The sequence below is a fragment of the Nematolebias whitei genome, chromosome 14, assembly GCF_014905685.2.
Source record: "Nematolebias whitei isolate Nwh7 chromosome 14, NemWhi1, whole genome shotgun sequence".
Lineage (NCBI taxonomy): Eukaryota > Metazoa > Chordata > Actinopteri > Cyprinodontiformes > Rivulidae > Nematolebias > Nematolebias whitei.
The window spans coordinates 13,809,311-13,835,530 of record NC_056511.1 but is presented as its reverse complement, the minus strand read 5'-3'; the positions used below and the strand labels follow the sequence as shown (position 1 = coordinate 13,835,530).

At 39.9% G+C, this 26,220-nt stretch overlaps 1 protein-coding gene across 1 annotated transcript in view; it reads left to right on the top strand.

Annotated features, from left to right (window-relative positions):
• Positions 1-1,463: 1,463 nt before the first annotated feature.
• Positions 1,464-26,220, top strand: part of shroom1 (shroom family member 1) — a 32,986-nt gene continuing 8,229 nt past the window's right edge. Inside the window, exons 1-4 of the mRNA XM_037687296.1 lie at positions 1,464-1,628; positions 22,510-25,333; positions 25,513-25,699; positions 25,895-25,947. Of these exons, the coding sequence (XP_037543224.1) occupies positions 22,707-25,333; positions 25,513-25,699; positions 25,895-25,947 (2,867 nt within the window). The 5' untranslated portion in view covers positions 1,464-1,628; positions 22,510-22,706. The remainder of the gene's footprint in view (positions 1,629-22,509; positions 25,334-25,512; positions 25,700-25,894; positions 25,948-26,220) is intronic.

Genomic DNA, 26,220 nt, shown 5'->3' with positions numbered 1-26,220 from the left:
AGAATAGGTGTGTCTGATGATGTTAAAGGCTCCCAAAAGATTAATAGTTAACTAAGTTTAAAGGTGGCTTTACAAATGAAGGGATAATCTTAGGTATACATTAAAAATGTAGCTGTTTAAAGTGGGAAAATAGCTGTTACCTTATCTAAAAACATTTATAGAGCATTGCACTAGGCTGAAATATGACCCTAAACATCACACTGCATGTGCCCAAAGCCTCTAAATCTGTTTTGTGTTGCAACCAAACAACACGTTGAACACAAGGAGTCCTGCTCACATTTGTTTATAAGACTCTGAGCAATTCAAATAATTTGGGCTCCTTTTTTTTAAGTCTAGTTCAAAAAGAAGAATATGTGTTTAGTTAATCCCTCTGTGCACGGACCCACAAAACTATTTAAAGTAGTTTATATAGCTTTGCATTGCAGAGCTGCTTAAGAACGATAAGCCTCTCTTGATCCACAATGTGCTGCCCTCAAAAGTTTAACTATCCATTTTCTTCACCTGTGCTTTTCTGTGCAGGGTTGTGGTGACCTGGCGCCTATATGCAGAGGTCGTGTAAACCCTGGGATTATTACAATACATTTCCATGCCTCATGCAGTACTTCTTTTTTTTTCTTTCAGATTTTGTTTTACTCATCATTACATTTAAAAAAAAAAGTGCATTTTTCTTTCAGTAATGAACAGTATATTATCTTTGACCCCATAATAGTTCTAGATGCTCCACAAATAATAATAAAATGACTATTAAAGATATATTTTAAGAGAATTCTCATTTCTTTGTAAATATATATATATTTTTTTTATTTGTGTGCCTAGTTTTAGGAAATTGTGCATATTTTTTTTAAATATAATTTGAGGCGTCAAAGATTTGTGCCTATTTAGGATCTTTTTGTACACTTGATGTGTTTGTGCTTTCTGTTTGTGTTCATTTGAATTCATTTTGTTGTGGTGGTTTTTATAAAATTTAATTTCATTTGACATTCTATTCTCAGATAATTTTGCATCTTCTCAGGACTATGCTGTTTGTGTGCTTGGCTTTTTGCAGATATTTGTACTAATTTTATTACTTAATGTTTCCTACATGGTTCATTTTGGTATCTTATTTTATGCTTTTGAAATCTACCTCCTGCTTTGTGATTTAGAACTTTAGTTTAATTTTGTAGGTTTAAATTATAAATTTGGACAAATAAACCTAACTCTTTCTCAAATCTGAGCTTTATGCCAGGGTTGTTTTAGACAATGCGGGTTTAGCTTCAACTTCCTCTGCCTGAATTTAAACTAATCTGAACAATTCAGGGAAATTCACCTTTTCCTCCTTCCTCCATCAACACCGACTGACCAATAGGATGTCGAGTATTCCCAAAGCGCCCGCCCACTGCCGCATCTGATTGGCTCAGTCGCTCCTCCGTTAGCTTTCGTCGGCTTCTGTCCCAAGGGAGGGAATAAGGTAAGCTAGCTGCGAGTCAAGGAAAAGGAAAGCTCATTAGTTGTTGCCAGGCACACGGCGTACACCTTCAGAAAAGGTTGCTGGCCCTGTTGACGTCGCTTCTTCCTCGCTGTTTATGACTCAAGAAGATGAAGAGCGAAAAGAAACGAGGAGTACAAGTTTGAAAAGAAGAAAGTGTCAGGTACGTCGGACTGAGGCAGGAGCAGCAGGTGTTCGAGCACCGCCGCAGTTTCGGTTGACAACTGTCAACTTTTCAGCTACAGTTTTAATTATTTCCTAGGACAGTAATTGGTTAGTTTTTATTGTTAAAAAAAAATCTTTAAAGTATATGTTTTTTGTTGTTGTTGTAGTTTAGGCTCGTTGTGTCCTCGAATGAACTGCTACTTGTTACCTCGTGGGACTTGAAATATTATACCAATGTTTGTACTCCAGCTGAACATAGCAGCTGTGTTTTCTAACTTTTTAAAAATACAGATAATAAGTTATCATTTATTTTAACACGAGTCTTCTTTACTGGTTTATATGTGGTTAAATGGTGAGGGGAAAAATAACTGATTAGAAAGCAGGGAAACTATATAAATTCACCTTTTCCACTTTTAATGCTTCAGGGTTTGAAAGTGAGACCAACATGTTTTGGACATGACCCTGAGCCCTAGACTGATGTAATGGTCTTGGTAATACAGCTGCACCTCTAACTACTGTTATCAACACATTTAATTACTGTTGTCTTGTTCTATATGTTGCACAGACCGATAGAAATGCACCTCATCTAATGGACTCAAACTGATACGTGGCCCTAAATTATGCACAAGGGGCCCTTTCTGCCAAATGAGGGAGACCATGTTTTATTTAAAGTGGGAACAAAGGGCACAACTGCTGTGGCACGGTAGCTCAGAGGGGAAACCAAACACTGTTGTTGATGCACTCAGTGTTTTGGTCAGATGGCGGGTGCAGCTCACCAGCCTCTCTGTGTGGACGCCATGTCCAGATGGCTCACAAAGTGTGCAGAGACTCCACAGGAAGTTCAGAATAATGTCCATTTCAGCTAACGCATGACTGAACACAGAGGCATAAGACTCCAAAGGTGCATACCTGTTGATCCAATTCTCATTTTATGTTGCGTTGCTCTAAGAACCATGTCAGGTAAAGCAAGTAATGCAATTTAAAAAAAAAAAAAAGGTTTGCAGTCTCAATCATCCAGGTAGGTATGGGATTTGCCTGTCTAAATAAAGGTTGAATGAAAGATAACAACAAAAAGAAAAGGTTAAATCATGTCATCTGGACCAGTTTCTTTAAGGGAGAAACTAGGGATGCGCGATATTATCGGCATGGTATCGTATCGGCCGATATTGGCGATAAAGTTAAATATCGAACATTCCATCAAAATAACTCAATATGAAAGGCTTCTGTTTTAACTTAATGTTTAATTTAAGAAACTGTCAAGTATGTACACACTACTACTTATGCGCTTTTCACTTGTCATTTATAAACAGGTTAGATTTGTGAAAATGTACACATTTGCACTGTTCGAGTGTTTTGTCATTGTGTTAGAGTAAATGTCATGAATAAATTTGACATTAAACATAATCCAAGTTGAAGTGTTGCATCATTTTCAGCCCCGTTTTTGGCATCTGCATTTGGTAGCAGGCCAAGTTGACAAAGACCATGCAGAGTAATGTAGAATTTTAATTCCACAGCAGAGAAAGCTGTGTAGTCTCTGTAAGTAGGTCTAGGTGGAAATAATATCGGTATTGGTATTGGTTATCGAACAAATAAGTTTTCGGATATTGGCCAAAAATCCAATATCGTGCATCCATAGGAGAAGCGTTTGGTCTTCCATCCAGAAGACTTCATCAGCCAACAAATGCAATGTAACTTAACTCGAAGCCGAATTACTGTAACACCCATGTTTTGGTAATATGATATGGAAGGTGGAGCGTACAAAAGCCTGAGTTTGGGGGTTTTGTACTTGCAGGAAGTTTAAAGAAAAAACGACAGCCGGAAACAAAAGATGGAAGTAAACAGAAGTGCAAGGCTATTTTAAAAAGCAGTAGGGTCATAGAGGACTTGTATGTAAATGTAGCCTGGGTGTCAAAACACAAGCGCTTTTGTCACATTAGTTTTTTTTTTTTTTTTTTTTTTACCATCTGTAAAGAAAGAAAGAAAACTAGGAGGTAATGGCTTCAGGCTCAAAAGAAAGGACAGTATGTTGTTTAATGGTGTGTTTTTCAAGCCGTGGAAAATTACTCTGCTTTTCAGTATGAGGTTAAGACTCGGATGTTTACATTCTTTATGCGACCTTTTACCCAGCCCACCTCTGCAGGAATGAACGAACTGCTTTAACAATGTGCCTTCAGTTCATATAATTAGACGTTTGATTCACACACACAAACAAACTAGTAAAGTTGTCTAACCTAAATAAAATTGTATTACATGTGAAACAAACGCTGCTGAAACAAATTCTCACTGTGTGCGCTGTTGCTTTGAACCTCATTGAAGGTATCAGATAAAGGGTAGCGGGAAGGTGTCATATCTTAAATCAGTTAACAGTTTGATGTTTTTTGTTTTTAGTGCCCTTATTGTTCACTCTTTCCTGTAAAAGGAATTGCCAACTTCTTGTTTTCTACCTGCATGATGCAAGACTTCGGCATACGCTGATGTTTGTGGGAAAATGGATATTTCATCCTACCGCAAAATAATATTAAAAAAATAAAGATTAGAAGCTAAATTATACTAAAAGGGGGATAATTTTTAGTCATGCAATAATTTATCCAGACTGATTACATGAATTTAGAAATAATGAACTGTTAATCTTATAAACGTATTAGCTACCGCTGCTTTTTTTTTTTTTTTTTTTTTTGAATAACCAAAGGGTACACTGAAAATAAAAACAAAATAAATTAATAAGACTGTGCCAGTTTGATTAGGCTTAAAGTAAAGGTTGTTATTTGACGAAAATCCTTCAGACATTTAAACTGTGCAAGAGATAAATGGAAAAACATGTCCCAGCTGTTCAGTTTAATGGCATTATGTCATACAGAAGTTACTCTTTAAGGGTTTTGTTACGCCAGGGTGATGCTGTCGCATAATAATTAAACCCTAGTTAACATGGAGTTTAGTCGACATAAGCTTGAGTGATTCTGAGGTTTTGCCAATAATGTAATGTCCTTGGGAAGGCTGATAAGAATGATAGACATTTGACAGTATTTTCACAGGTATTCAACAATGTGCATCACTGAAATCACTACATGGAAGGTCACATCAAACATGGAGAAAACTATTAGGGCAGATTATTTGGTTCTGTTGAGTGAGGACCCACAGGAGGAGAAAGGCCAATTGGCTTATACAAGTTGAAATATCTGCGGGATTAATAAGTTATTGAACTAACGCAATAACCTGGAGGTTAAGTGGCAGTGTGACAAAAATAGAAAATTAATGCCTGAATGCATTAGCCTGAAAATGTAGTACAACTTGAAATAAACTGGTCGTGCGACAGTGGAAAGGAAAACTTCTTCCCTCATGAGGAAGAAACCTTTAGCAGAACCAGGCTCGGGACACGCGACCATCTGCTTCAACCAGCTGGTTTTGAGAGGAACAGATACACAATGGCAGGTCGAGAATCACATGTTAAGATATAAATAGTATCAAATGAAAACTATTCAGCTGTAACAATTCATTTAAGGAAATGTGGTCAATTTGTCCTCTAGTAGTCTTAAGCCTATAGCAGCATAAGAAGCCAACGCTAACTATAGGATTTATCAAAAAGAAAAGTCTTAATCCCAGTCTTATAACTGGACAATGTGTCAGCCTCACAGACAGAAACTGGAAGTTGGTTCCACAAAAGAGGAGCCTGATAACTGAAAGATCTTCCTCCCATTCTGTCTATGGAAGCTCTAGGAACCACAAGTAAGCCTGCAGTCTGAGAGTGAAGTGTTTTGTTAGGAAAATATGGAACAATAAGATCTGTAGTATAAGATGGAGCTAGGTTGTTGAGAGCTTTGTATGTTAGAAGTAAGATTTTGAATTCAATTCTGGATTTGACAGGGAGCCAGTGGAGAGAAGCTAAAACTGGAGAGATATGATCTCTCCTACTAACTCCAGTTAAGACTCTGGCAGCAGCATTTTGAATGAACTGACGACTTTTTAAAGAAGTATTTGGACACCCATAATGAGAAGATGTAAAGAGTAACAAAAAATGTCCATTTATGGGATACAGAAACGTTCCTTGGTTGTCTTGCCTTATGGCTGCAACTCTCAACGAGTTAGTTTAAAGCTTCGCTTGTGCCGTACTCATTGCGTGTCCATCATCCCTCTATGGGCTTATTTTAGAGTGTGTTCAGAAGACCTGTCCACAGTTTACTTTCAAATTTTATATAGCTTCTTCAGCTCTCTGCTTTCCCATCTTTGTCTTGTTTCTTATCTATAGTTTAAGGGTCTTTTTTGTAGCCAGTGGCAATGTTTTTAAAACCTGGGTTTGACCATGCACTTGTAGGTAATTGTGTCATCAGACCCTCCCTCTATTGTTGAAGGAGCAGAAAGGTTTCCCATATAAGTTAACAGACATAAAGGACACAGGACATAAAGATGTAAAATCTGAGAAAAATGGATGTCAGAGGTCATCGGTGGTAGATACAAGAGCCCCTGGGCGTCACTTGGAAAGTATTTGTTGGTCTACTCATTCCATTTCATTTCTGACAGGACCACACCTACACCATTATTTAGCTCTTTAAGACCCTCATTGTAAAATAGTAGTGTCATATGACACGGGTATTGGAATGAGTCGCCTACTCATATGAACTGCTTTTAAAAATACTTCCTGCTCGGCTTTCTTATATTTTTTTTTTAGCAGGGAAGAACACTGGACTTCCTTTCTTGTTTCTTGAAAATGTTTCACCTTTCATCCAAAAGGGTATTATGGATTCTGAAACAATTCACAGGCTTGACGGGTAAGTCAGGGACTCGTGTGACTCAAATTACCCTTTCAATATCCCATCAGTGATTTATAAGCCTGAAATTTATAATCCATAATCAAAACTGAAGAAGTCTTTCGGAAAATAAGTGAAACCTCAAGAAACAAGAAAGTAAGTCTTTGCTTTTCCATCATTCTGTATAGCTAAGAGCAACACGCATATAGTAGTAAATTTTGACTGTCAGTGGTTTTTTTTTTTTTTTTTTAAGAAAAGTAGACAATTTATGGGGATTGTGCGCACACTGCATCTCTGTAATAAATCTTCCTAGCAGGACTGTTAGACCCTCTCAGGTTGCGTAGTCCTTGATGAAAAGGTGTGTTTGAGGACTTGTCACTGAAACTAGAGTTGGCTACAGACACATTAATATGGCTCTGATGTCGGCTAATAAAAAAGGCATTTACAGCTGTCTGACAAGGCTGGAAGTTAAGGCTGTGTGTGTGCGGGGGGGGGGTCTGAGCTAAAATGTCCTTAACGCCTGGTTACAATAGCAACAATTGAGTTGTTCAACTGATTTTCTTATAAAATAATAATTTTGATTAGTAGTCATTTTTATTATTTTAAAGCCAAATAGGCGTGAAATACTTTGCGTCGAGTCTTTTTTTAAATGACAAACTTTCTTTTCTCAACTAATTTAAGACATATTTGTTTTGAATTGTGTTTTTTATATTTTGGCTGATTCTTGGAGGAAAAAGAAAACGACAACCTTGCCCGAGGTTAAGACATTGACTTTTACTCCGTGTGAAGAATAGATAAATAATATTTAAATCCAAACTACTACAAAAACAGGTTTGTTTTGTAATCCTAAAATGATTTTAAGTGGAAACTCTCAGCAGACAGGTCAGTGTTAATGTACCTTTCACTTCATTTTTCTTCCGTCATGTTGTAACGTTCAGTCTAATGCACTGCTTCCTGGTGATCTTTAATCTCGGTGAGATTTGTTTTACAGTCTTAAATCCCCCCCTCCTCCACCCCAATCCCTTTCTCCTCCCCTGCTCAGAGGTAGGAAACCTGCACTGCCAGCGGTAAAAAGAGCTCATTGTGATCACGTCCCTAAAATTAACCACGGTGGCCGACGTTATGCTGGAAGCACAATGGAGATTGGAAATCACTTGACTCCTTTGCATAATGATCAATACTATTGGGTTTCTGTATTAGTTTCAAATGTATGGCCATAAAAACTGTCTGCCAAGTAATTCAGACATCTGTACAATAGATAATGACCCATAACTAAAGTTGTAGGAGGGACTGTGAAATTATCATTTCATTAGACACACATTTATTCTTTCCATTGAACCCTAACACATGTTCTGTCATTTAGATGACTCAGAAAATTGCTAGTCTTTATTGTAAGTATGTGCTTTAAAAAAAACTATGAAAGCACTTTTTCACACACCATAAAATAATCACGATAAATGTCTGTTCTTGAGAAAAGCGTTTTCTGACTCTGGGTCACATTGGTCTTTGCCAGAGGATTGAGTGGGAGACAGACGTGTAAAGATAAAGATAAAATGGGCTGCGTATGGTTTGGATTTAGAGCAAAAGTCTGTAATACATACTTTTTTATTTCAAATGTTAATCATGAGTGTTGTTGGCTTGTAAAATGAATGTATTTTTTCACAGTTAAATTGTTTTTAGACATTTTATTTTCTTCTTTACTTGCTATAAAGTGCCACAACACGGAGCAATGAACACAGAATTGAACTAAAAACAAGATTCAAGGTAGATTTCAGTAAAGACTGTGTGCTCCTCGTGTAGGTCTCTGTGGAAGCTGGCCTGTATTGGTTTCTGTACAACTTGACAGATCAATCAAATTATTTCCTGCACCTTTTAGCACAAGACGTACTGTTGGTTTGTTGATCTCCACTCCTATTTGATTGAATCTGGTTTACAATGAAGAGCGCTCCAGGTGATTAACAATCATAGGGTGAAAACTGAGTGAGCAGGTCACAGTGGCTATGCAGTCTCTCCTCCAATAGATTTTTTGGGGAACAAAATCTGAAATTTCCCCCTTGTAAAATAATAATCTCCTTCTTTTGGATCTGTTGCTGACTTTACTATGATCCACGTTGAGTCGGGGTACTGTAGTAGGAATTATAAATGGTAATTGTTGACTGTCACGCTGCGTGTCTCTTTGCCTGATCCGTTGTTTTGCAATTCAAATCTCACATGCAATACTGAGTACCAGTAAATGTTTCCTTGTTCTGAAGCTGCTCAACAGTGCAGTGTATGTGTGTACAGTATTTTGGACTGTCCTTAAAGCATCGTAGCAGGTACAAATTGGAGCATTAGACTTAAAGTATCTGTTCTATTCGTCACATTGGAGAAGATGTTTTTCAAAGTTTCTGAATTCCCTGTACCCTCACTTTTAGATTTGTGCTAGTTCAGCTTCTGTAGAAATGTCACCAACTTATTTAATACCAAAGGCTCTTCCAGTAAGCCTTCTCCTTTGATAAATTGGATATTTGAAGAATCTTTGGGACTGTTTAGGGTCTTCCCATCAGGCATGAATCTCAGCGTGCAGACTTTATAACAGTCTGATAGTATTTACAGTGTGGAACTCTAGAATGCAGGTTTTCCATCCAGACTAGCTTGTGTTACTTTCTGTGTTTTACAGCTGTCTGTTGATTGCCTATAATTGCTTCATATTAGACATATCCAGGGGAGCAATAAGACCATGCAAGGAATGCTGTTGTCTTGGAGCTCCACAGCTCATTGAGTACTGTAACCTGACTTCAGCCACGCCGGGAGGTCGAACAATTACGAGAGGGAAAAACTCTTACTCCCAATAATGTGGTCGGAGTGTTTCAAAGGGAACAGGATACAGTGTTGATGTTAAGATTTGGAATCCGTGTGTCTGCAAAGAGAGGAAGATAAAACTCTGTGTTTTCCACACAGTGTAGGTAAAGGCTAATAGTCCTAGTGCATCTGTTGCCTTTTGAATGAATGAAACGGTTGTCTTTTTAAAGCACTTTATCCCAGGGCTATTTCTAATGCTGGTAATTCATGCGTTCCAAATCGGCTAAAATCATCCCTGGCATGAGTGATTGGTATTTATTAATAAATGTAGAAGCGTTTAGTGTTTTGTGCGCATGTGAAAAAGTAACAGTGTAATGTCAAGTAATAATTGAAAGGTTTTAGCTCTCCTAAAGTCTGGATGTTATGTAAGCAAGCTAGCAAACAAGGCAAAAGTTTAATCTTTGAATAAAATTTGCATTTTTGGTTTTAAACATTCAAATGGTGGCATTGTGTACTGATTATGAAAACCTGCCCTACCTGACCCAGCTTCTTATCAAGCACATTCCTCTCTGTGTGCTTCTGCCAAGAAGCTAAACTATCAGAGATAAAACATGGGGGCCATTTTGCCATAAAGTGTCAGGTGTTCAGCCTGCTGAAAGATAATGCCACTGTGCTTGCTTTACCAGTATTTTATGGTCTTTATAATGTTAGGTGTCAACATTATTTGACCTGTCATTAACATTGGCCCGCCAATAAACCAAGTTTCTCAATGTTAGTACATGTGGAAAGGAAAAGTTCAGTAAGCAGATTGAATCAATCTGATAGTATATAAAACAATACAGGAATGTAAGAAGAATTTTTCTAACGTTATTCGGTCAACCTAATGACCTCTCACTGGTTTTAGTGCCAACACCTGGTTTAGAAGATGGCAATGACAGAATATAAAATAAGTAAAATGTAGGTTAATCACAAATATGTTCGAATATTAAACAATATTCCTGCACATAGCAAGTTTTTCTAATTATTCTTCTATCGATCCATAAATCCATCCATTTTCTACCGCTTATCCGGGGTCGGGTCGCGGGGGTAGCAGCCTAAGTAGGGAGGCCCAGACTTCCCTCTCCTCAGCCACTTGGTCCAGCTCCTCCGGGGGGAATCCTGAGGCGTTCCCAGGCCAGCCGAGAAACGTAGTCTCTCCAGCGTGTCCTGGGTCTTCCTCTGGGTCTCCTCCCCGTGGGACGTGCCCAGAACACCTCACCAGGGAGGCGTCCAGGAGGCATCCTAACCAGATGCCCGAGCCACCTCAACTGGCTCCTCTTGATGTGGAGAAGCAACGGCTCTACTCTGAGTCCCTCTCGGATGACCGAGCTTCTCACCCTATCTCTAAGGGAGAGCCCAGACACCCTGCGGAGAAAACTCATTTCGGCTGCCTGTATCCGTGATCTCGTTCTTTCGGTCACAACCCAAAGCTCATGACCATAGATGAGTGTAGGAACGTAGATTGACAGGTAAATTGAGAGCTTCGCCTTTTGACGCAGCTCCCTCTCCACCACGACAGACCGATACTGCGCCCGCTTCACTGCTGATGCTGCACCTATCCGTCTATCGATCTCGCGCTCAATTTTTCCCTCATTCATGAACAAGACCTCGAGATACTTAAAATCCTTCACTTGGGGCAGGACCTCCTCCCCGACCCGGAGAGGGCACTCTACCCTTTTCCGGCTCAAGACCATGGCCTTGGATTTGGAGGAACTGATCCTCATCCTGGCCGTGTCGTACTCGGCTACAAACCGCTCCAGTGAAAGCTGTAGATCACGACCCGATGAAGCCAATAGGACCACATCATCTACAAAAAACAGATAAGTGATCCTAAGGCCACCAAAACGGATTCCCTCAACACCTTGGCTGCGCCTAGAAATTCTGTCCATAAAAGTTATGAACGTTATGAAAGTTATGATACTTATGAAGTTATTATTCTTCTAGTTTAATTTATAAAGCGTTTTAATCCAGGTTTTTTTTTTAACTTTTTGGGTTCAGGGACCCCCTCATAACCCTCATAAATAACTTTCTTCAATTTGTTTCTTTAATGCAATGGAAATATTTGTGTAACATAAATACTTAAGACCTGTACTTTAATAGTGTTAATACCATTTTAATACTTTAAAACGTGGGTTATGTTTCATTTAAGACATACTTAATTAACAAAAGTTTTAATTTCAACTTTCAAAAATTACAGTTTTGAGAAAATTATCAGTATCAAAAACCACTTTAAAACTTTACCTATTCACTTAATGAACATAAAAATTGTATTGCCACTTCTTCAAATTATTACAGAAAACTTTACATAAAACTGAACAGAATCATAACAGCACTAGTTCTACCAAGTAACCAGGCTTAATTAATCAATGCCAGAAAGCAAAGAGTGTGTGGGCCGGTGAGAGGTTGAGTGGGGGGTGCTGGGGGTTCCTCCCCCAGAAAATTTTGAATAAAGTAAATGCGATTTCCTGCATTTTGGTGTATTTTAACAGGTTAAACAGCTATGTGCTTGTAAAAAAATTATTTATTTAAAAAAAAAAAAATTGGGCCAACAAGCACTGGCTCGTCCACGAGCCAGTGTCATTGTGATAAAAATGTGTTATTTTATTTTGTTTCTAAAAGTTTTGGATTAAAATGAGTCAAGTCAGAGTCCAGAGAGATTTATTTGTCATACACACCACATGTGGTGGATGTGGTGGAACGAGATTATGTACACAGGGTCCCAGTTACATCGCAAAATAAAATTTAAAGGAAAAACGGTAATAAGATCTAAGATATGAACTAAGAAAAACATCTACTAAAAAAATGCTAAGCGCTAAAAGCATAAAAACAATATGCCGAACAGCAGCACCAACATGAGTGTGTGAGCAGATGAGTACAAATGAAAACAGCCACATGAAACAGATCAGCAGCAACATGAAACAGATCAGCAGCAACATGTGATTTTTCACAGTGATTATTCTAGTTAGAGATTCTTGAGTCTAACAGCCTCAGGGTAGAAGCTGTTCCTCAGTCTCGTGGTTCAATACTTAATGCTCCTCAACCTCCTTCCTGAGGGGAGCGGGGCAAAAAATGTGCGTGCTGGGCGAGTGGGGTCCTTCATGATGCAGGTGGCCCTCTTCCTGCATCTGGAGATGTAGATGTTTGTGATGGTGGGGAGACTGACTCCAACAGACTTCTGTGCAGCCTTCACCACTCTCTGCAAAGCTTTTCTTTCTGCAGCTGTGCAGCCTCCATGCCACACGTTGATGCTGGAGCACAACATGTTCTCCACTGCACACCTGTAGAAGGAGGTGAGGACTGAGCTTCCCAGACCAGCTCGCCTCAGCCGCCTGAGGAAGTAGAGTCTCTGATGAGCTTTCTTGATCAGGCTGGTGGTGTTGTTGCTCCAGCTGAGGTTGTCATTCATGTGTACACCCAAGTACTTGTAGCTGGAGACCACTTCCACCGTATATCATCTTATGTTCAGGGGTGTGTAGGTGTGTTTGTTCCTTCTGAAGTTCCCGATCGTCTCCTTTGTCTTCTTTACATTGATGTGAATGTTGTTCTCCTAAATTTAAACTTAAATTTACAGCTTCATCTTAAGCTATAGATGGTGTGTTTTACTCGCCAACAAGACATTTTGAATAATGCATTTAAGCGTTTTTGTTAAATGTTTGAATCCTCCCAAGATAAGTCTCTTGCTGTGTCTTTTGATGTTGCTTGCCATCATTATTTACATGTTAAATCGTCGTCAGACAATGTGATACATACCAAACAAACATAAAAAACTTTGACAGTCCAGACATGTGTGGTAGCTTGTTGGTGTATTGGGGCACCTAAATGAGTCCATAGCGCTTCTAAATGAGCATGTTTCATGTAATAACACAAGATAGAGATCTCTTCACCTGCTCTGACCGGTCAGCTTGAGTAAAAACTGCTCATCATTCTGTGTCAGCTGTTCTGGTGTTTTTGTTTGATGTTGTAGTCATAAGGGAGAGCCATAATGTGATTTCTGTGTATTTCATGATGAGTCTGCAATTTATTTTATTAACCTTTAATCGGGACTTTGAATGTGTATTCTTTGCTTTGTGGTTCCTGCAACAGTATAACATTTAAGCAGCCTGTGTGTTTTGCTGAGTTTCTTAATAAGATTGAAGGCCCTTTATTCATAATAACAAACAAGTTATTGTTTTATTAGTTTCTCAAGAACAGTCCGTATTGTGTACCATCAGTGTCTGTATTTTTCTTCTGTGATAAACTTAAAGTGTTCCTGGTGAAGTCACTCCGTGTCACCGTGGTCACAGTACCAGCGTGAAGCCTCCATGGTTGAGCTCCTCTGTGTGCCGAGTCTGGTCAGCTGGTCGGAGCTCGGCTCATTGTAGCAGGACAGAGATGGTTACTGAAGCCTGGCAGGGCCGGACGACATGGAGATAACTGCTGTGGCTTCTCAGCTGTCGCTCCAAGATACAAAGTGATCATGCATTTTCCACTGCATAGATTTTTTTTGTAGGCATGATTTTATGAACACCTTTTTAGTCTGCGTTTCCAATAATAATACAATTTGAATGTTTGATTTGTCTCACCTCAGAACAGTTTTCCCCTTGGTCTCAGTCCATTTTGTTTTGGTCCAGAGAAGACGGCACTGTTCTTAGATGGTGTCTACAAACAGCTTCTGCTTCGCATGACGGATAGATCCTGCATTTAAGGATGGCAAACTGTTTACAGACGTGTTCCTGCTGAATTCATGCAGTGATGTCCAAACCAGAGTCAGACCTGTTTTAATGTAATACTGCCTGGGGGTCCAAACACATTGTTCTGAAATTGCTCCTCTATTTTCAGACTCAGTGTTTTGCAGAATGGTGAACCCCTGCTCCTCTTTACTTCTGAGCAATTCATCTTCTTTAAAATCTTTTTTTTTTTTTTTTGTACCCAGTCTTCTTGCTGATCTCTTGCCAAAACTCTTATTAGTTGTAAAATGTTCCTCCAGCTGTTTCTTAATAAGATAAGATAGAACTTTATTGATCCTGCAGGAAATTGTTCATGCAATATCACATATTTATGTTGCTCCATCCAAATTATATCTGTTGCTGCACTAAAATTTGAAATTCAAAAGAAACATGCTACAATTTTTTGTTTAAACTTTTAGATGTTTTTATGTTCTATTGGGAATGAATTATGGGTTTTTTAAATTGCAAGTCATTTTATTCTGTTTTTCTTTACATGCTACATGAAGTTCCTACTTTTTGGAATTTGAGTTTTATAAATGTTTAAATAGAAAAACAATTGCTAGCATTATCAGTAATTACAACTAATTAGTGTTTGCCTCGACTGTTGAAAAGAGAGATAAATGTTGGTTAAAGAAAATGAAACCCTATCTTCTTCTTTGTTTAGTCTGCTTACAGAAGGTGTCTGCAGGAACACATGATAGATGAAGGCCGAGTTAAAGGAGCCACTCGTGAACAATAGACGGCTTTTTCTCTAAAAGGATAAACAGTTTCCATAATGATGGTCATTAAGATATTTTCCACCTTGAAACAGGAAGTTGATTTTTTTGTGTGTTTATACAGTTTCCTGGTTTTAATTTTTTATGTAGTCAGGCTTCCCTTTGTCAATGTACTTTCTAATAATAATTATGATAGACAAGGTATGGCAATTATTTTTTTATAGCAATTCATATGAGGAGGCAACTCAAGGTGCTTTACAGAATAAAACCAAGTTAGCAAGAACAAACATCTGCACATTGACCAAAAACTCTAAATGTACAAGTTTTACTTTTAAATTTAAATAAGTGCAGCCATACTTAACTCACCTACACACAAATAATGCTAAATGGCCCACAGCTGTGAACTGTGCAGAGGGATTCCTACAGTATCCAGTTAAACTCACCGTAGCCAGATCATATTACACACCCCAGGGGACCCTTAATACAAATGTAATTGTCTTTGCAGAAGCCCGTTGAAAGTAATGTTCACTGAGTCTTGAGCTCATGTCTCAACAAGGAACAATGCAGTTTCATGGTAATGAAAGTACAAAAGAAGTAAATGCATTTTATTAATAGTCCCTTATTGACCCTGTGTCATTTTGTGTCATGTATTCAGTTATAAAATTATTGTATCATACAGTGTATGTCAAGCATGGCAAACATCAGTTTTTGTGCTTTCGACTTTTGTTGAAAACATTAAATCAAGTAGAGTAAAGGTTGGTGGTATTGCTTTTTAGGCCAGCTCAGGGCAGGAATGCAGAGCTTATTAGAGTGTGACAGCTCGTCTTGGTCAGCTAGGGATTTCAGACACTGATGTGAGCACTGCCCAGCAACACGCAGCCACACTTTCTTTTCCCTTTTTGCTTAATGTAGATGTGACTGAATCTGTCTTTTGTGTGTGTGTGTGTGTGTGTGTGTGTGGCACACACAGAGAGACAGGAGGAATGATGCTGCAGGTATTGGTGCCTTTCCCTTCCTCATTACTCGTAGTTCACACCTTCACACCACTTCCAGCCTTTAAAAAACAACTTCCTGTCAGTCGCTGATCAAGGAATATAGAAGTTGTACCCTGTTGGAAACTTGACGCCAAAGAGTCAGAACTTTGCAGTTATAAGTTCAAGTGCAAGTCAATTTGTTGGCATTTCCATCACATGTGGTACATGAGGGGGAACAAAATTATGTACACAGGGTCCCAGTTACACCCAGCAAAATATAAAGTTATAAAAATAATCTGTATATAAGGATTTAAGATATACGCTAAACACTAATAATGTAAAATGATGCGTAAAACAATACGGCGTAACAACAGCAGCCCGAACACGAGACCGTGGTGAGTAGATGGGTATGAATGAATACAGCAGCATGAGATCAGCAGCAGCAATCAGCAGCACAGATAAGTCACATATCACCAATTAAAATGGCATTATAGTGATTTTTTTTTCTCTTACAGTGATTATCCTGGTTAGGGATTTTTGAGTCTTAACAGCTTCAGGGTAGAAGCTGTTCCTCAGTCTAGTGGTTCTACACTTAATGCTCCTCAACCTCCTGCCTGAGTGGGGAGCGGGGCATAAACTGTGTGTGCTGGGTGAGTGGGGTCCTTCATGATGCAGGTGGCCCTCTTCCTGCATCTGGAGGTGTAGGTGTCTGTGATGGTGGGGAGGCTGACTCCAACAGTCTTCTGTGCAGCCTTCTTCACTCTGCAGAGCTTTCCTTTCTGCAGCTGCACAGCTCTATACCACATGTTGATGCTAATGATGATTATAAGTACAGTTTTTAAGAGTATATTTTAAGTACTTGGTACTCATTGATCAGACAACAACGGATCTCAAAAGTAGTTGTGTCTAAGTTGCCTTTTGTAACGTTTGTTGTACCTTCCAAAGTACATCCTAGCAGGGACTACTTTTGTAATAGTTCCTGCTACACTTGTGAAACACATTTTGTCATGATGAAACACTCGCAGACTACCAAAGAGATAAGAATACCAGGCACTTGGTAAATATAATAGCTCACAGTCTGATAAAGGCCTTAGTATGGGGGACAAAACTTCAGTGAAATAATTTTACTCCTTTAACGAAAGCAGCATAAATAACTGCTCTTGTGATCAGACCTTGTGATAATTTTCCTCTTTGTTTATTGTTATGTTTTGAGTCAAAGCAGTACTCTGTATCTGGTCAGATTTTTTTCCTCCATTATTAAGTTTGTCATGACTCTTTGCTTTGGTTCAACATTTTTTGACAGAGTGAAAGTAATGTGGTGTCTGAAGAGTCCACAGTGCTTTTGAGTTTATATATTTGCCAACAGTACGAGTTGTGGGACAAATAGTTGTGGGGTACACTCACAGTCAGTCATCTTTAAACTTCTTCCTCTGCAATTTGTTTTGCAGGTTTGAATGAAAATGTGAGCAGTTCAATGAACGGTTTTAAGTAAAAAAACAAACTGAACTTCACTTCATCAGTAAGTTAGAATCTCCTTCAACCTGTTCGTTATCAGGACTAACGGGGGTTATGGTTTTGATCGGATGAACAAGACTTGTGTGAACAATTTTTTTGCGTTCTGTGGCTTGGCGGTCTAGTTTTGCGGCTGCATGGGGAAGGTCATGCTGAAACACAGAATGAAGGGAAAACAAAGAATTTAACACCCACTCCTATCCTTAATTTCTCCCTTCATAGAGCAACTTGCCTCACTTTGTCTCCTTGTTGGTCGGTTTTTGTGAACCCAGTCCACTTAAAAAAAATACTTGTCCTAACCTCTTCTCCTTTTACATTAGTATTAATAAAAAATATGGTCTTTAAACTTTTTGGGTCAATAGGCTTAATTACATGAAGTATTTTCCCAGACAGACAGTGGTTTTGCTCATCATAAACACAGTATCATCAGGTAAAGTGAGCTGCAGTCACCAGCAGGAGACAGATGGAGCCGTTTGCTTTAGTTTGTCTGACATCATGCTAACGGTTACAAAAAAATCTGCATAGCTGAACACTTGTGTTTGTTGCTTCAGTAGAGAACAAACTAGGCAACAAGGGTCTTAATTGGACTCTGAGCAATAACAGAAGAGCTCTGATGGCTAACATTTTTTAAGACTGGGTTTAGCCAATGAAATGGATGGTTCTGTGTCCAATTGTTAATGTATGCTTCATAACAGCTTTTGTAAGAGTTGAACTTTCAAACAGGTATAAGTTTTATTCTTAATTTTACTCTGGTTTCAGATTAGAAAAGCCACTGAATAAAAGGATGGTTCTACAAATAAAAAATGCATAGAAACTAAAGGCAAGTGAAAGACAAAATCGGGGTGACTGTGGGGGAATGTTTTGTCTCCTGACTTCTTTTTTTTTTTTATCCTCTTCTTCAGGGTGGAGGCTGGGAGTTCACCCACTCGCCCCACTACCAATAACCCCCTCCTCCCCTTCTCTGTCCTCCCTCCTGCTTTGGCTAGTCTCCATGTGCCGGGCTCAGGGCCTTGGGAATGAATGGTGCCCCGGCTCTGCTCCGTCTTTGAAGCCAGCCAGGAATGCGAGGCCTCTTCCCCCCCCAACCCCCTTTCTGTTGTTCAGGCAGTCAGCAGCTCTAGCAGCTATCTGCAGCAGTGAAATATTCCCTCCGCTGCGCTCATTGTGCATCGGAGCGCTGGACGTCATCGCCTGGCCAATCAGTGGTTCTCGCTAGGCAGCCTTGGGTCTCAGTGGGGGGAGAACTAGACCCACTAGAAGTCTTCCCTCTAATATCTGGCTCTCCTGGTAACTTGGCCTGGTCATTCTTAGGAGAAGAACAATGTTCTGAAACCGAAACGAGGACGTAAATCATTTGGCTAATCTGCTTTTAAGATTAGACTTTAGAGACAAGTTTCCTTTTCAGATGGGAATCAGGAAAGTGAGTGACTTGGACTCGGAGTTTGGGTGAGTGTTTCTTTTTTTTTCCAAGTTTATTTTGCAGCCTGTTGTTTCAACCTAATTTGCATAGCTGTTGTCCGAGTGATTCCCTGTGTGCCTCACAGTTGTGGCTCTTGATCCCGTGTTCCAACCTGTGTTCAGCTTTCCGGCTGTCATCGGTCACTTCTCCCGTCTCCTCTTCTCCTGTGGTTTGCGTGTGAGAGTATTTGTCTAGGCCAGTCACCCTCATTCTCACCCGCCCTCTTCGCTTCGCTCCTCTCTGTACATTTTGTCACTGCTTGTCCCCTCTATCACTTCCACTTGAACACACCCCTGTTTGGGAGACTCTCTCTGTTCTCGGAGGAGAGAGTAAGGCTGGATACTGCAACCCACATACACACACAAAACAGACTACCGGTGCATATCAAGGCCCTTCATAAGCGCACTGAATCCTTGTTTCACAACACTTGCAAGGAGGAATTTGTGTGTATGCAAAAGGAGCACCTATAACTACGTTTGATTCAACTTTTCAGCCTAGCTAAAAAAAACTTAGGAGGCTAAAAGTGTTTTCAGTTGGTTTAGTTTTAGCATAACTACAATAGTATTTGTTTGACAGAAATCAGAAGATGCTGAACAAATTCAGGATGTGATCAAGGTTTCTTGCTGTTCCCATCACTGACGTGACGTAATATTGGTACTGCACTGTCACTGTTTTTAATAACTGGTTGCCTTTGGCTTTGTTTTACTAGCAACATTTACTTTTGTGTAAGCATGACAAGTATGCTGCTTCAGTCTTTATTGCAAAGTCAAGAGAAGGCATGTGGACTATGGTAGAGTCCTGTCATTAGTCTTAAACCTATCATTAACTCCCAGGATCTTGTTTCATTACCAACACTGTTGTTTTAGTTGGTTTTTGATAGCTGTTAATGACAGAGTTTTCATACATTAGAAAGTTGCTAGAATGCAATGCCTCCAATGTATAAAATTTTTGTTTTTCACTTGAACAGAACTTAATAAACATGTCATGCACATTTGTCCCATTCTGATTAGTTTGACACTCATTTAGAATGAGACAAATGCTTTTTTATTCTTCATATTACTACTCATACAGCAGGTTAGACAGTTTTGGTTTCCAAATAGTTTGCAAGCAGATTTTATAGCTTGAAATACGCTTGAAATGTTTTTCTGGAATATGGGGTTTGCAGTTCTTTTTTTATAGCTACTTCACTCTCACGGCTTCAAACAAATTCTGTTTACACTGAAAGTTATAATGGGTGCTGCATACTTAACAGAAACTTCTTAAATACAATTTTTAGGAAGTTGTGGAACACAAAAATAGAAAGCAAAATGTCTCAAAAAAGGAAAGTTAGGGTCTTATATTTGTTCTACATGCCTGAATACTGTATTAAAATTCCTAATGCAGATATCACATGACTAATCCCCACATATTTCAAAAATTCTTTCCATTTGTTTCATGAGTGTGCTGCGTTGTGCACCATCAACTTTAATAATTCCATCAACCTAATGATAGATGTATAATTAATGGTTATTGATGCACACAATCTCCTTGAGCAGCTGGTTAATGAGGCTGACCTATAAAAGAAGGCAGCAGTAAAATGTTTTAATAATGGGGGGAAAAAAATCACAAAAATGGCTTAATATATAGGACTTGTGTAGTAGCATTCATAGTATAATAGTTTGCCATAAAATTAATATTCTAAAAATGTCATGTTCTATTAGGACTGGCCGAAACGGTCAAAACTTTTATCATGATACAATTCTTAATTTTGGTCTAACGATATAATTCGATATCGATGTATACAATATAAAGCCTCAGAAAAACTGTACAAACTACAAATAAATTAATGTTCACCTTTTATTTGTATTTAGCCTTCAAAGAAATTTGAAATCACCGTCAAATAAACATAAAACACTCAACTTTGTCAATATTAATAGTGTTAACTTTAAACAACATAACCCTAACCCATGCACCAGACATTTGCTGCATTTGTTTCTCTTTTGATACAGCTGGGGGTGTTGTTTCAGGGACACGCTGGCTCAAACTTTTATTGTGCTTCATCTTCTGACTTGGCATATTCTATCAAGTGGAAACTTCAGATGGTGAAACAAGTTACATGTGTCACTGCCAGTTGGAACGACTCTCCGGCACATTTTTCAGCGCACTGACTGAAACCTGCAATTTATCAGATCTTAGATAACCAAACCACTTCCACACCGCCAAATTAGTTATTCCTCTTATCAATTATGTCATCTGCTTTCTCTTCGCTTGTGAAAGCTTGTTCAGTCACATTCTGACGGTCATGGGCACTCATTTTGATGCAAAAACTTACAGCACGTTGTAGATTAGCCTAACCTGCTATCGCTATCTCCTTCTGGACTCGAGCTGTACGTAACATCTGCGTCACCACGCACTTGCGTAGTTGCGTCGCGGCTTTTTCTGTTCGGGTTGAAACTGAAGCGGCCGCTTCAACCCAAACGGAAAAAGAAATGCGTCAGTGAAACGCTGTAATCATATCGAAATATCAAAAATGTGCTTTAAACACATATCACCGTTATTGAATAAAAGTATATCGCGACATATATCGATATCGAATTATTGTCCAGCCCTATTCATTCAACCTTTATTTATACAGGTTAATCCCATTGAACCTCGGGGACTCATTTACAAGAGACCTGAATTTTTTAACAAAGCGTGATCACAACAGTGGACAACAAAGACAACAATAGACAATCTTTTTTTTTTTAACAAGTTAAAATAAAATGGCAACCAAAAGGACAATCAAAAGGAAAAGTAGCAAAAAACAGCTAGATTATGTTATCGATGTTATGTTACCTATGTTGTATTTATTAGTTTGTAAATGTAAAGAAATAATTTAATATACCATAATCTCAGCTGGTTTTGGAGAACCATTTTCTTGTGTTTTAAGTTCTTAGATACCCAAAAGGCAACCTTTCATTTAAGCTTTATTTAGACTGGTAAATCCCGTTGAGCCTCGAGGACTCTTTTACAAGAGAGACCTGAATTCAACAAAGAATGATGACAACAATGGACAACAGCGACAAAACCTGTATTATTTATAACCTGTATTTGGTGGTGTCTTGATGATTTGTTTTTACAACATATAACAGGTGGAGCAAAATTTCTCAAGAGTGGAATTTGACCTATAAATGTCCATCCATCCATCCATCCATCCATTATCTTTACCCGTTTATTCCATTTTGGGTCACGGGGGTCGCTGGTGCCCATGTCCAGCAGTCACTGTGCGAGGGGCAGGGTACACCCTGGACGAGTCCATCACAGGGCCACATAGAGACAAACGAGACAAACAACCATTCACTCTCTCACTCACACCTAGGGACAATTTAGAGTTACCAATCAGCCTAACATGCATGTTTTTGGTCTGTGGGAGGAAACCGGAGTACCTGGAGAAAACCCACGCATGCACGGAGAGAACATGCAAACTCCACCCAGAGGGCCCCTGGACCGGGGTTTGAACCAAGGACCTGCTCACTGAGAGGCAGCAACTCTACCAGTTGCGCCACCGTGCTGCCCCCTATAAATGTCAGCTTTTTTAAAATATATCAGTGATGCCAAATTATTACATCCTCAGTGTCCGAGTTAAATGCACTTTACAAATGCAAATACAGATAGTTATACAGAAAGGTAGCTCATGTTGACTTAGAATTTTCTGCCAGGCATGTACCATAGTTCAGATGAAAATGGGAGTATTTGTCTTTGATATTAAAGTGAGAATCATTAAACTGGTGTGAGTTCCAAGCTGATAATCTAAAACAAAGGTGAGTGTTTTGCATATCACTCAAGCATGTCGGCCTTTTTCCACTTTCCGTTTGAGAACCCATGTTTTAGCTGGTCATATTACTTTGAAGCAGTTTACCTAAGATGTGTGACTGAACCTTAGTTAAGATTTTAGTCTAATAACCAGTCTTTGTTTGTGTTTTCTCTACCAGGAGCAGACTGTTTCAAGAGGCTTTAAGAGTCAAGAAAAATGACATGATCTGGGACAAATGTAACAACCTGGTGCAAATGTATTGATTATAATTTTTTAAGTTTCACCAACAAGGAGGACGCATGCATCACCGCATAAACACATACAGAATTTTTACAAACCCCGCCCTTCTCTTCCTGCCATTTGCCTCATTCCTTCATGGAATCCTACAGCTTTCACTTTGAGAGAATGAGCAACGTGGACCTGCATCCTCTGAGCCTGCCAGTCAGCCGGCTTTCAACAGCCAAGTCCAGCAGCAGTATCGCTGAACATCTTGCCCACCATCAGCACGGCAAGGGAGACTCTGCCTACAGCTCCTTCTCTGGTGGGTCCACTGCCCCAGATTACCCCTCTCTTTTTTTGCCAGACGACCTACAATCCAGCTCCTTCAGCAATTATGTTGACCTTAAATATGTAAAGTCCCTTTACCACCCTGCCCAGGTTCTGCAGTCCAACTCAAAGACTATGGATCAGCTCTATCATTCAGTTGAAGCTATCTCACAGCAATATCACAACGCTAATGTCAACCATCATAGCCACAACGGCAATGAGAGTCTCCACACCGACAACAAAGCACACTCTAAACAAGAGGTGCATTTAAGGACTCAGTCCCATAGGGCTCAAACTCCTCCCCATCCCCCTCCAATTCCAGCACGCCTTGATAGTTTCATTGCTACTAAAAACTTGGAGAACAACAGGGTTCACACTCATGGTACTGAATTTCAACCCCTGCAACTACAATCTCAACAACAGCTTAAACCCCATAATCGACTTCATTCCCAGAATGCGAGTTCCCCAAAATCAGATGCAGGAAGCCCAGAGATGGGCAGATTAAGTTCTGACCCATTGTATTCAGTATGGAAAGGCTCTCAACAGGAGCATTCACCAATCTACCGACCACACTTCCAGCTTCATGATCAGACCAGGGTGAGCCCAGAACAGATTTCTATTGCTGATTACAAAGCTACCCCAGAGCAGCAGAGGTCAGCAAGCAACCTGAGCCGATCATCTCCTCAAGGCACAAACCAACCTGAGCAACCGATGCCCAAACAGCCCTTGGGCGGTGCTGGGTGTAATGGAGACCATCACAACAAATCCAGTAGCCATTTTGAAAGTGAGTGCAAAAAGGCACAATTGACTCAAGAACAGCATGGTTCAGAGCTGACTCGAGCTGCCAGTCCCTGGAACACTAGTCCAAGTTTGCTCAGCAGTAGCATTCAACATAAGGGCCAATTCTATTTTGTTACGGGAGTGTGTAAGCCTTCTGAATCTGGTTTGAGGACACACTCTTCATCTGTCAGTGGCTTTGAAGCGGAAAGTGACGCCTCTATTTTGTTAAAGACCCATCGCCTCCGAGAGAAAGAGAGATGTCACAGCACAATGGATGATTTGTTTAGACGAGACAGATCATACTCCTCCGGCAGCGCAGTTCAAGATGATGAGGTTTTTATTTCTGCATCTCAGAGAAAGAACTTGCCCTTCAAGAGCCAGGAGCCAGAGAATTACAAACCACCCCTCGTCTTGGCCCAGTCCTGTCAAAGCTTGGAGACAGAAGAACGTGAGATTGGTCGCCACACTGCCAGCAACCCTATATTTTACTGTGGACCGGACAAAAAATGCCCACCACATTCAGCAACCCACAAAAAGGACATCTGCTACACCAAGAACGAGGATCGTGCAAAAAGAGGGAAGCGGCAGCCCTTGGCGGATGTTGCCAGTGAGAGGATAAACAAAGAAACAACCCCACTTCTGTATCACCTCACTGGAGCCAGCAGGGCAGTGACACAGCCTAAACAGGATCCTGGTTTCCATATAAATGGCAACGAAGTGGACCTTAATGAAACAAACCTAGAAGATGTAGCAATAAATGATAATGAAAACCCCGCGCAATATGACACTAGCAAGCATGATAGAGGAGCTACTACACCCATTCCCTGTAGCACTCTAGATGATTCGTTTAAAAAGTACTACAAGGAAAAGCTGAAAGACGCTCAGTGTAAAGTTCTAAGAGAGACGTCGTTTAAAAGAAGGGACCTGCAGCTCTCTTGGCCGCACTGTATGAAGCAAAAACCAGAGTTCAGGTCTGCAGTTATTCACTCGTTCTCCTCATCACAGGACTCTGAAACTTCCACAGCCACCCTCACTCCTTCAGTGACATCTGAGGAGACAGAGAAGGGGAGCATCAAGGAAGAAGGTTGGGAGGATCAAAAAGAGATTAATAAAATGACAGACAAGGAAAATGATAGGCCAGCAAAAGTGGCCCAACCCCAGGTGGCACGAATTGGAGGCAGGAAGAGACTGACTCCAGAGCAGAAGAAGATGTGCTTCTCTGAGCCGGAAAAACTCAACTTGATTGGCAGCGCACCGGTCCACATAACTTGTCGTTCTTTTGGGGATGAGAGCAAATATTTGTTTGCAACTGAGTATGAGGAAGAGGAGCCAGAGCAGCAAAGAGAGCATGGACTAGTTGCAGCAAGAAGAAAGATGTTTGAGACAAGAGGTCGAGCTCTGTCAGCCTCGAGCTCCTCAAAGACAAACCTGAAGCATATGCAACACAAGGCTCTGGTGGAGTACATGGAGCGTAAGACGGGCCAGAAAGTGGCAGAGCCCCAGCAGGCAGTGCCTCAGTTACCACCTCCACCCAGACAGAGACACTCGCTTGGGGAAAAACCATTTGACTGGAGTCCTCAGTCACTATCGGGAAGTCAAGAAATTAAAAACATGAAGAAGCAGAACAGGCCTCACTCAGCTGGCCGGATCTTGGACTCCCCCAGCAGCTCTATCAGGTACAACAGATTACCAAACACTGGAGAACTGTATCTGTTTTTGTGTCAATACTAATATGGATTTAATCAGGCATTTTTAAAATACGTTTTCCACTTTGAAGCACTTTGATAACAGTTACTGTTTTAAATGTGCTATATAAATAAATGTGACTTGAGTTGACTTGACTTTCCCAAAACAGGTATGCCCAGTTCTTCTCAGCACAGTCCTGCTCAGGTCATTATGCTGGCCGTCAGGTTTCATCCAAAAAAAGGGAGAGTCATGGTCCATCTCAGGGAAAGTCGGCCTCAGCAGAGAGTTTGTTGGATCAGCATGAACCAGCTGGTTTCTTCAGGAACCGCTCCATATCCACACCACATTCATTTCAGGTACAAATGTCTCAAGTCGTTTATTTAATCCTGAAATGCCTCACCTTTTATCTCAAGCTCACAAGTCAAGCTCTGATAAAAAGAATATTTTGCTTGTAAATCAAATTTCTAGAAGATAAAATTACAAACGAACAAAACTAAGTCTTCGGATTCAGATGTGCCTCATAGTTTATCATTGCTACTTTGTGTCTGCAGGCACATGACCATAATGAGGATTCTCTGCTACCTAACACTATGGAAACCCAGAGGTATGTACCAGAGCTTTAGACAAATGGGGACAATTTTATTGTTTTTTAGGTCACAAGAGTATTATGTCAGTATTGTGAGCACCATGGCACAGACCATAAATCTCAACTTGATTCATTGTGGCACGGAGAAGTCAACGCTCACCTGCTCCAGCTAACAACATTCCTTAAAAGATTTACTCAGTGACCATACAAAACAAATAATAGATTGAGACATTATCAACAAACTGGCCTATTTTTCATAAGTGCTTGGATTTATATATATATATATATATA